This window comes from Macrosteles quadrilineatus, unplaced genomic scaffold, assembly GCF_028750875.1.
Source record: "Macrosteles quadrilineatus isolate MER2022 unplaced genomic scaffold, UCM_ALF_1.0 Scaffold_6__1_contigs__length_79288215, whole genome shotgun sequence".
NCBI classification, from domain to species: domain Eukaryota; kingdom Metazoa; phylum Arthropoda; class Insecta; order Hemiptera; family Cicadellidae; genus Macrosteles; species Macrosteles quadrilineatus.
Genome location: NW_026542599.1, coordinates 14,086,696 through 14,099,298, shown reverse-complemented (window position 1 = coordinate 14,099,298; position 12,603 = coordinate 14,086,696). Strand labels below are relative to the sequence as shown.

Genomic DNA, 12,603 nt, shown 5'->3' with positions numbered 1-12,603 from the left:
TCAGAAATCTTTTGTGAAGTTTTTCCATTTAGATAAATAGTGTGTTGATTAGTAACATCAGTTTTAAGTACATAGCATTACATATCCACCGCTATGTCCCCTATAGTGAGCCACAGACCCAGAGTTAGCCAGTAGAAAAGTTCATACACCACCTTTATACTAAACCCGTTGAACACCCCCAATATACCCAAACTGTAGGCTACGAACTCCGCTGGGCTCGTCACACTGTAGCGTATAACAGAGAGAACGTTGTCTTTCTCGTAGCTAAACTGAATAGTGGTATTCTTTAGCATCAATAGTGGTGCATCAGCATCAGGCTTATTCTTTTGATCGATAGAGTACAAAAAGCTCAAACAATCTAAAGGACAGTCACACTTGCATCGTTTGTCTTTGTACTCCTGATTGAAAAGAAATTTACTTTGTTTTTGACAATCGAATGCTTTACTGCTGCTACAGATAGGAAGGGAACTGTTAATAATAGCTGTGCCATAATGGACGCAGCTACACAGTTTCAAAGAACAGTTTATCTGACATTCGAAAACACAGTTGTTTTGCGTGTAAAACTCAAATAGAGAGAGCGACCTTTCATATGAAAATACGCAGTTTCGTTTTGACTGTTCTACTTCAGCAAGATCTTTCCTCGCATTGGTAATGTTTGGTGAAACAGAAATAGCTGCTGATGTGCATTGAATGATTCTCTGATTTGGCATGATTGTCATCGATGGGTTATCAAAGTTACTGTGTACAAACAAAATATATCTTCCGAATAGTGATCTTCTTTTTGCAAGTTCCACTTCATGACTATATACGTCGGGGTGACTGTTTGTAAACTCAATTTCAGCAGCAAGATCAGCAAACTCTAATTCCAAATGGTTATCTGTGTACAGCAGTTCATTCCTGCAAAGGTCGTCAAATATGTTCGCAGGATTACACAAGAACTCATTGAAATCCTTGGGCTTACTTACATCACGAGATTTAGCTTTTCGAAGATTTTTCATAGCGTTAATAGTCTTACAAGTGTAAATCCCATTTTCAAATTTCTTAACCGGTGCTAGCAGTATTTGTGATGAAGTTGAGCCATTGCGAAGAGTTTCCAAACGGTAAGGAGTAGTAGGAAAGTCGAGATTGTATATTTGGAACGTACTCAGTCGTTCTTTTCCTAATTTTTCTATGTATTTAAAATAATCCACCCCATTGAAGATCCGGTTTGGTTTAATATTTTCCGTATCTTCAAAAAGGGGAACGTATAAACTTGTAAACAAATCCCCTTCATCATCAGTCATTAACAGAAAATCAAATATGATTGGATATATATCAGTTGAAATCATGAACATGTTCAATTCATCCTCGCTACACAGCCAAGACGTTCCATTCTCAAGTGACATGCATCGTTTCAAGATCTCAAACCTGTTGTAGTCATCTTTCAGCAGTAAAGGCTCACAGACAGTGATGGCTGGGAAAGGCATGTCTTTGACATTCATGTAGGTCAGACTTTGTACTATCAGGGAGTTCCGAAAGTTGTTGTATGCGTCTTGGATGTAAATAGCGCTTACAAACAGTGCTACAATGTGGAATAATATACTCACCGAGTTATACAGATCTGGGCAACGCCTCAAAAAAACACATTGCATCCCAGAAAGTCCCATGTTGTTGAAGAGGGCTTCGGAGTAAGAATTTTCCTTTCTTGAAATACCCTCTAATGACATAGTCATGTTGTCAACCTCAAATTCAACTTCTTTCACAGCCGCTTTACAATTTCTAAGGTCTTCCAACAATAAATCATCGAATTTTTGAATTCCTTCCTCCATATCATCCAGGTAGTCTTCAAATTCATGAACATGTTCTTCAAGTATGTTTTGGAAATGTATTTCTTCCTTTGGGTGGGACCGGTCATTCCCAACGATACCATTTCGGGTTTGATGAGCCATTTTGAATACCTACGGATGAAATCACCCACAACAGAAGTGTGACAAAATGAACTACTTTCTTGTCAAGTAATTAAACTTTAACTATTCATTAGGTGACGATAAGAGAAGCTTGCGTGTTAAAATGAACAGTTTCATTGACTAATTATGATGCGAGTTCCATAAATAATATTTGCTATAATAGAATATGCAAAAATGCCCCACCACAGCATACCTGCAGACTTGAAAATGTTTTGAAATTGGAAATGTTAGACCCCATAGAGTGACCCTTCATTTTTAAGGTCGTGGTAAAATAAAACTAACAACGTAAATTAGAGGTCTATCTTAGCACAGTAAAATATGGCCGTCAATTTAAATCCTTAGAAGTCAGAATAATTGTCTTCTGCAACCTTTGCATGAGTAACAACCTGTATTCTGGTACAAATTTTTTGCAAAAAGAATTTTCAATTATAAGCAACAATAATTGACTTACATTGTTTTTATAAAAAGGCAAATGATAGTAATTTTAACTGTTCCCAAAATGTTACGTAAATAAAATTGTAGGTTAATTCTGATTTCTAAAGATTTCAATTGACCGCCATTTTGTACTGTGTTAAGATAAAGACACCTATTTTGCGTTGTTAGTTTTCTTTTATCACGACCTTTGAGTTTTTATCACGTACCCACGATGTTTGACCTTCTATCACTTGCCGGGGCTTAACATTTCAAATTCTTTGAGTTTTCTCCGAAATCCCCTATTTTGGGGTTGCGAACCAAGTAGCAATTAGGCTCAAAAAGTACGTATGCCATAAAGGTGTGCGGAGTTTAGTGTTTCTAGTTTGAGCCTTTACAAAATGTATAGGGAGTTTCCAGACTTAGAAATTTTCACTTATGACCATTTTCATTTTCAATTGACTACCATTTTTTACTTGGTTCAGATAGAGCTTTTAGTTTGCGTTGTTGGTTTTCTTTTATCAGGAGCTTTAAAATGACGGGTCACTCGATGGGTCTCACAATTTGAAATTTTTAAGTTTCCCTCGAAATACCCCATTTTTAAGATGTACATGAAGTGGTGGTTACGCCCAAAAAGTACTTCATCACATGCCATAAAGAAGTGCAGAGTTTAGTTTTTCTAGTATTGGTCGATAAAAAATTTACTTGGGGTCATCAGACTTTTTTATAAACTCTGTAATAGTAGAATGCTGTATATAGATGAATAAAAAACAAAAATGCTAGTCTATATGTATTTTAGATTGGGTAAAGTTGGTATAACATACTACAATTTTAAAAAACGTACACATTATCCGGTTTAGTTTGCTCTAAAATTTTAGTTAAGTGAAAATTTTTTGATTGGATTTGGTGAGGCTCAAAATGATCCTAAAATAACTTTAATTTTGCACAAAAACCACAAAAAAATCTTTTGTCAACAAAAATTGTAAGGTTTTTGAAATTTTTGTGAGTTTTAAGACGATTGTTAGGAGGAAAAAGGCGTCCTCCCCTAAATTGACAGAGAAATGGTTTTCAAAATTGGTAAAATAAAGAAAAATATGTTTTTCTCTTGATATTCTTTGAATCTCCGAAACTAAAAAAATGCTATTAGTATTGATATAACTACTAAGTACGCTTACAGTTCCTATTGTTACTTCATATTTTTACGTTCAAAATTATAAAACTTAAAAAAATATATAAGTTTAAGTTTCTAAAGAAAACACTTTCCCATATACGGAGCACAGCATAAATATAGGATAGTTAAATATAGGTTAGTTGGATCCGTATTTTAAATTACTGTGCATGCATACCTCACTTATTTCAGAGTGCAGGATGACATTGGATGACAATTTTTTCCACGAAACAAACCGCCTCTTAGCTTTTGCATGCGATTCCAGCAATTACATGATGGCTCGTTCTTTGACACGCATATCTTCTAACTTATTTACGCTGTGTAATCCAATGTAATGTAATTAGCAGCAGTTGAAACAAAGTCGAACAACCATTCTCACTCCGTAGTAGAAATGGATCCTGAAATTGAACATGAACTGCATGGTAAAGACCTTTATCCATTGGTTAAGCAGACTTCTACAACCAAAGAAACGCTTACAGAGCGGTTAAGTAGGGTTAAGAAACGGTTGTTTTTGATAGATGGAAGGATTGGCTCACCTAATAAGATCACCAAAGACATGATAGACCTAACAAAGACTGTTAAAACGGTAAGAGTAAAATGTCAGAATCTAAGAAAGTCGTTCACAATCCCGGCTACAAAGGAACAATCACATTTCGGAGAACTATTTAACAACATCGGGTTAAGTAGACGTGCTGAACGAAGACATCTGCAGAAGACCCTTTATAAATTGGTAAACATCATATTCCACGTTTTAGCACTGTTTGTTAGCGCTATTTACATCCAAGACGCATACAACAACTTTCGGAACTCCCTGATAGTACAAAGTCTGACCTACATGAATGTCAAAGACATACCTTTCCCAGCCATCACTGTCTGTGAGCCTGTGCTGCTGAAAGATGAGTACAACAGGTTTGAGATCTTGAAACGATGCATGTCACTTGAGAATGGAACATCTTGGTTGTGTAGCGAGGATGAATTGAACATGATTATCATTTCAAATGATATATATCCTATTGTATATGATACACTGACAATGACTCTATACGAAGGGGAGTTATTTCAAAGCCTATATATTCCACTTTTTGGAGATTCAGAAAATGTTCCACCCCTTGACCATAATTGGACCTTTAGTGGGGTGGATTATATCAAATACATCGAGAGACTTGGCAACGACCGCATAAGTACAATTCAACTTTACAATATTGACCTTCCAGGAAGTCCCCACAGGAGGGTAACCCTCCGCAACGGTTCAGCATCATTGATGACATTAATATCATCGATAAAAGATTTTCACACGGGAATTTACACATGTAAGAGCTTCAATGCTGATAACAAAACAACTATGTTGGGTTCTACAAAAATAAAAATGAGCAATGAAAGTGCAAACCATCCATTTTTAGACTCCTACCATTCACAATCATGCAATCCTGATAACATATTTGATAGTGCCTGCAAGAATGATTTGTTATATACGGATAATCACATGGAGATAGAGTTTGAAGATGAAATTGACTATCCTATTCCTGAAAGAGATGACAGAGAGATTGACGATCTTTCAAAAAAAGAAATATGGTTCAACAGCTACTTTGTGTTTTTACACGGGCATTTTGACATCCCGTCAACGTCAAATATGAAACACGTGAGACTCGTCAAGACCACATCATCTGCCCTTGTTGCAACGCCAGCTGTTACCAACGCGTTACAGGATCTTACAGAAGTGGATGAATCATTACGAAACTGTGTATTTTCACACGAGAGATCACTGTCTCTATTTGAGGTTTACACGCACAACAACTGTGTGTTTGAGTGTCAGATAAACTGCTCTCTAACTCTCTGTGGATGCATTCCTTATGGCACAGCTATTTTTTACAGTTCTCTTCCTATCTGCAGCAACAGAAAATCACATTCTTGTCAAAAAGAAAACCAATTCTTATTAACTCCTGAGTACAAAGACAAGAGGTGCAAGTGCAACTGTCCAATGGATTGTTTGTCTATTTCGTACTCCTTTGGTGGAAAAATTGAATTAAATGAAAAATATTCAAAGAGGAGAACCACTTCCCAAGTTAGCTACAAGGAAGACAGCGTTCTCTCTGTTATACGCTACAGTGTGACGAGCCCAGCGGAGTTCGTAGCCTACAGTTTGGGTATATTGGGGGTGTTCAACGGGTTCACCATAAAGTTGGTGTATGACTTGTTTTACTGGCTCACTCTAGGTTTGTGGTCTACTATAAGGAACATGGCATGGCACAGAGTGAATATTTAAGAGTAAAAGATTAATTTATTTCCTTTGAGCTTCGCATACTTATATTATATTTATGTTAATGGAATATTGTGTCAGTGGCTTAGTAATACGACATTTAACATTTTTAATTCTTGCTTGCTGTTGAAGAAATCCCTTAAGAACTAAAAAATTTACACTCTGGTAATTTTGCAGTTTGAAAAGATCATAGCTTATAGTTCATTAGGTTCGAATTTTTTCAATATAACGATGTTTAAATATTAGACCCTTTAATCTGCTTAGTGTTGCACAATGTTCTTGCAGGTTACAAATTCTCACAGATAATGCAAGTTATAGTAATTTCTGCCAAGTTATAGTAATTTCTGCCGAAGAACGGTCTTGTATATTATTTCTATTTTACTATCAAACTGTTGTTTTCTAATAGATAATATTCATACAATCTGTAGAATTTGATTTAAGTTGTAGAGAACGATGATGTCAGTAATTTCTGTATTTTATAAAGTACTATTTGCACTTTGCTTGAAACTCTTATACTATTTTTCTAGCTTTTTAAAGTAAATTCACGTTGTTTGTGTTTTCTGAGCTTTCTACTTATATTCCTCGTTGCAGACTAGGTCACAAAACCTAGAACCCATTAAAATGATTTAAAATAGCCAAGTTATAAAATATGATAAATTTATAAAATAGCCTAGCTATTTTCCAAAAGCCTAATCACAGTTGCTTTAATGTTGTGTTGTTTTCATGACCAATTTAATTTTGTTTAAATGAACTAATAAAACATCATATTTAATCATATTTTTGTCTTGAGCCGAGCCTTTTACTTTGTTCAATATCCTGGGGGGCTATACGCTGAACCGGACACCAGCCTCGACCCAAAAAAAAAAAAACTGGAAACGCACTACCCATGTGCCGGGCGGTGTCCAGACCACAGGTTTAACAAAGGTACAAATAAAAAAGTGGATTCGGCGTGCAAGAAACGAATATATTTAAGTTCAAAACAATCACGTGAGAAATATCACAAATGCTTACAATTCAATTTCCATTAAACAGTTTAAAAGTAGAAAAAAAACTTGCTGGGTATTAAGAAAAATTCTGATGAAATTTATTAATTTAGTTGTAAAAGGTTGGGTGCACCCATCAATAGTCATAGAACATAACCAAGTAGAAGAAATAGAAATAATGTGTTTATTTTTTCATTTATAATAGTAGACAACCTAATGCGGCTATGAGTGGGAAACATTTGTAGAAAACACTAAAAAACAAGATATTTGAAAAAAGATAAGATATTTACAAAAAAATTTGATTATATCTAACTGTTGTGTAGATCGTGAGTATTTCCATAATCTTTGAGTTGACTCTTATAAAGTCATCGGAAATTATGACTGTTTGACCTATTCGTTAAAATAATGCCTGTAATGCTTCGCAATTGCTCGAATTCGAGCAACAGGTATGGTCGCCATTTCATCAAAAAGTATAAAGTATAAAATAAAGTATAAAATGAAATTTAAAAATGTTATGGTTAGGAAAAAGTTAAGGAAATGATTTTCGTGCCGATATTTAGAACAATTGGGCCAAATCCCACCTTGAGGCCTCTGTCAAAGGGCGGACTCCTAATGAAATGAGCTTCTAGTTTAAAACTACTTAACAGTAAATTAGAATATATAATACCCCCGCCGCAGCAAACCTGCCGTCTAAGCGAATTTCCATTTGGCCGAATTGATTTTCAATTGATCTATTTAAATAACATTAGGTTTAACGAGTACCTAGGTTTGCTGCTACAAGGAAACTAATAAAGTAGTGTGTTTTTAGTAAAATATTGATAGCTTACTATAAAATACATAAATTTGCCAAGTTTGATCAAAATATATCCATAAACAAGCAAACTACAACATTTTACAATATTCTTCATAAGAATAACATGGGAATTTTAAATTTACCATTTTTTTTAGTTTTCTCCGTAATTAGAAGTGCTGCATAGCGCTTGCTTCCTTAACACATTTTTTTCAGTTTAATTGTCAATTGATCAATATTTTGCCTTATTTTGTATGGAAATATTCTTATTTATGGCGCATTGGACATCAAACTCTTAAATCCTTTAGAAATTTACTACAAAAACTGCAAACTTTGTATAAGGCACATAGCTTATGATATTAGCAAAATTGGATTCACTAATGTAATTTAGTGAATCTAAACAGATTAATAAGTAATAAGTTTTCATGGAAAACGCAACTGTTTTAATAAATCATATTATTAATATTTGACGTTTGAGTTGACCTCTACTTAAGTTAATTATAACAGTGAACAAATCAACAGGTGTAATGCATAGTGTAACTTGGTGATCAACAAACATGGAGGATAAAACAGAAGACGTATTTATAGATGCAGATCAATATTCAGCAACGGAGGGAACTATTCACTTTCAAAGAGTGTTTCAAGAAGAGTATGTTGAAGTTAAGAATAGCTTAGAGAGTATAAGAAGAAGAATGGAAACAAGTAACGAAAGGTTAAAAGAAAACTTGAAAATATTTAAAAATGATATTGATGAAATTAAAGCCGATTGTAAAAACCTGAAAGATATGTCAAACAATCAGTCCAAAGGTCAAACCTTCTACTTTACTGATTTCTTCAACAACATCAGATTGCCAGGAGTTCGAAGTGTTTTTTTGAGGCGTTGCCCAGATCTGTATAACTCGGTGAGCATATTATTCCACATTGTGGCACTGTTTGTTAGCGCTATTTACATCCAAGACGCATACAACAACTTTCAGAACTCCCTGATAGTTCAAAGTCTGACCTACATGAATGTCAAAGACATGCCTTTCCCAGCCATCACTGTCTGTGAGCCTGTGCTGCTGAAAGATGAGTACAACAGGTTTGAGATCTTGAAACGATGCATGTCACTTGAGAATGGAACGTCTTGGCTGTGTAGCGAGGATGAATTGAATATGTTCATGATTTCCACCGATATATATCCATTATATTATGACTTTCTTCCAATGACTGATGAAGAAGCCACGTTACTTTCAACTCTGTCCGAACCGTTTACGGAAAATACAGTACAGATCAACTCCGTCAGGCCAAACCAATCTTTCAGGGGGGTGGATTATTTCAACTACATCGGCAGGCTAGGAGAGGAGCTAACTAATACGTTTCAAATATACAACCCTGACTTTCCCAACAGTCCATACCGTTCGGAAGTTCTTCGCAGTGGTTCAGCTTTACCAGAAAGACTTCTAGCACCGTATAAAATTTATGAAAATGGAATTTATATCTGTAAAACAATCAATTCTGTAAGACATAGAGGTGCTAAAATGAAAGATAACGACTCAAATAAAAACAATATTTTGCCTTCTTTGGACTGTGTCCCTGAAAATATATTTGATGACGTATGCAAAAACTACCTGTTGTTTACAGACAATCATCTGGAGTTAAAATTCAATGATATTGACGTTGAAACTGAGTTTAGGAACTACTTGCTGCGTATAAGTTATTCAGAATTGGCAGTAGACGATTTTGAACTCTCAGATAAGAGAGTAGAATTTCAACGATATATTGTGTTTGTGCACAGCAATTTCGATCATCCGTCAATGACTGTCACAGAGTATCAGAGAATCTTAAGAGGGTCCGTAGCAGCTATATCTATCACACCAACGGTTACACATGCGTTGAAGAATCTTGCTGAAGTAGAAGAGTCAAAGCGTAACTGCGCATTTTCACACGAGAGGTCGCTCTCTCTATTCGAGGTTTACACGCACAACAACTGTGTGTTTGAATGTCAGATCAATTGTTCTCTGACTCTGTGTGGCTGCATACCGTTTGGAACAGCTATTATGAACAGTTCTCATCCCATCTGTAGCACCGTGAAAGCGGATACTTGTCAAAAGGAAAATAAAGCGTTGATCTTCCATGAATTTCATGACAAACTATGTAAGTGCGATTGTCCTTTGGATTGTTTTACGATTTCGTACTCAACTACTGTAGACGTTGACTATGGAGCACTGAGAAATACCACTCTTCAGATTAGCTACGCGAAAGACAGCGTTCTCTCTGTTATACGCTACAGTGTGACGAGCCCAGCGGAGTTCGTAGCCTACAGTTTGGGTATATTGGGGGTGTTCAACGGGTTCACCATGAAGGTGGTGTATGACTTGTTGTACTGGCTCACTCTAGGTCTGTGGTCTACTATAAGGAACATAGCGTTGACCTCGACCCATAACTAATGGCCATAAATAATAGCGTCCGTTTTGTTTATAGTGTTGCTGCTTCCTTGATGTTTTATTATTTTAATATGGGTATTAAGCTCATCTAATGTACACACTATTTTGAGTTTGTTTGACTTTGTTGCACCATAAACCGTCTGGAAATGGAAAAGCAGTAAAAAATTTTGTTTTAAAGTCAATGTATTAGTGTAAAAAATTATTAAATTTTAAAGTGTTATGTCTTTTATTTCAGTACCCCTTATATCTTTTGTGTTGTAGCTGTTATAACTCGTTAGAATAATAATTATTCAAATTGATACAGCTATGATATAGTTATTTGTGTAACTAGTGTACGAAGTCGCAATTTGACCAACAGATCAGCACCAACAGATAGAAATTAAGGCATTTTAGACCCATACTTGTATGACATTTATGTTTGTATAGACCTAGGAAAAAGTCCACAATATATGTCCAGACAATTTTGAAACATTCTGTATAATTCCATTGCGCAGTTTATAAAAGGAAAACGTCATGCTTTGACGTGTATTAAAGTTGGGAAAGCTTTTCCTCATAAATGAAAAGTTCTGTTGGATCAGATAAGCGGAAAATCCACTGAGACTTCTACAAATCTTCCTGACAGACAAATGGATTCCTGAAGTAGTTGGTTTTATCAGTTTTTATACGTTTATGACTTTGGTAAAATAATCAAAAATATCAAACTATCTTTCTATATACTAAATAAAATAACGAGATTCTCTGTTCCGGGTACAAACTTTTTTGCCAGTCTTACTGAGCAAATTTTTACAATTTAGGTGTCATTGTAAAATCATGACCTAGCAGAGTGACCAACTTTAACAAACATTTTGATTTCATTTAGGGCTGTGCTTCCCTTGTTCAGGAATCATTAAAATATAATCCAGCCAATGTGTGAGTGTGTGTGTGTGTGTGAGAGAGAGAGAGAGAGAGAGAGTGACAATCTCCATATGACCAACAATACATTAGTAAAAATTAATAAATGTTGACACTAAACATATATTGTAAAGAGGTGATCTAATTAATCCAGTTTTACTGAGAAAAAAAAATCATCACATCAAATATACACAATAACACCAAGTTGTTGAATGTAACGTTTTTCATTTATTAAGAAATAAATTGTTTGTAATAAATCTGTTGCTTCTAAATTTGCTTTAAAATTAGTATCAATGCTAACGTTATAACGTAAATTAGGCTTATTAATGTAAAAAATTAATAATGTTTCAGATGCAAACATTTCTTGTTAAAGCAATACTCTTAAATCGTCAATAGGCTAAATGCAACATTATGTAACATAATGTAAATAAACAAAAGAATTCTTTCAAAAATGGCACCATGTGTTATCCATAAATATGTTTTGAACAACACGACGAGACTGGCATTATGTAAGCTGTTGTGGACATATAAAAACATGTAAATATGAGAAAAACATAGAAATGTGCAAAAATCAGAGGGAAAACAAAACATGCATTATTTATATCCAGCAGATAAATAATGTCTTTACCACAGAACTGGGTGAGCAATAGTTATGGGGTGAAGTGTTGTAAAGAGCTCCTTTAAATATATGTTTGTTTTATTTCGGTAAAAAAATGTATACTTGTTTTACCTTCGCCATACGTAAATACGCTGGATAGCACATAGTTTTAACTACTAATTATAATTTATAAAAATTATAATTTTGCTAAAAAAATCCAAACATAAAAGTTATTATCATATTTTGAATCACAAAGAGAAAATCATACTCGGTGAAATTAATGACGTTGAAATTGATGTGGCATTGTTAATTTGAGATGCATGATTGGTTTGGTTAGGTTAGGTATTAGTTTTATACCGACAAGAATCATAACTAACATTAATAAATCATTAGACAGCTGTTGATAGTAGTTGAAAATAAAATAAATATAAATTTAAGTGAGTTTTGGTGTGAGTCGTGTCCGTTAATCTAGGTCCTCGTTGAGATCCCGTCCCGGGAAAGGTGGCTAGTTCAAATCTACCACCACCGATGAGATTTTATGTTAATTTAGCCACTAATAATCTAGACTGTTCCTTCCTTATCAGACAATTGGGCTTCGTATAGCTGCGAACAACAAATCTGATTAAACAGGTTAAGTTATTACGGACTTACCAATAACTTGTTACCAACAAAAAACTATCCAAAAATGTATATAGCCTTTTAAAATCTTTAATCGGTTTTTTTTTTATAAACTTAAATTTGAACATGTTCAGCTGTGAGACTATTATTTGCCCTAACACTGATATATTATCATATTACTTTTGTATGTTTAGTATTTATTTTTGCGTTTTTGTTTCAGAAGTAAGATATCTAAAATTGTGAGTTGTGTATACAAATATTACTAAAAGATCTACTAAAGTTTCTAACCTCAGCATTGTGAGTGTTATTAAATGCATTGGATGTAAATAAAAATACGTCTAATATTTTACGTGTTTGTATATACATATATTGACACACTCATAAGACGGTAAATACATATAAGATATTAAGTGGGGATTGATTTGGATTGAACTCTCCAATCAGCAGACTCAGTAGGCGAATCAGTGATTTTTTTGTGTCTGATGAGCTTAAATAACAAATAATTAACTAAATAT

General features: G+C 34.5%; 2 protein-coding genes across 2 annotated transcripts; both read left to right on the top strand.

Annotated features, from left to right (window-relative positions):
• Window positions 1-5,008: 5,008 nt before the first annotated feature.
• LOC128996625 (pickpocket protein 28-like) lies at window positions 5,009-5,788 on the top strand. The gene has a single exon (XM_054422029.1). The coding sequence runs from the start codon at window positions 5,009-5,011 to the stop codon at window positions 5,786-5,788; it is 780 nt and encodes a 259-aa protein (XP_054278004.1).
• A 2,552-nt stretch (window positions 5,789-8,340) lies between these two features.
• LOC128996624 (uncharacterized) lies at window positions 8,341-9,984 on the top strand. The gene has a single exon (XM_054422028.1). It carries the CDS (start codon window positions 8,341-8,343, stop codon window positions 9,982-9,984), a length of 1,644 nt encoding a protein of 547 aa, XP_054278003.1.
• The last annotated feature ends 2,619 nt before the right edge of the window (window positions 9,985-12,603 follow it).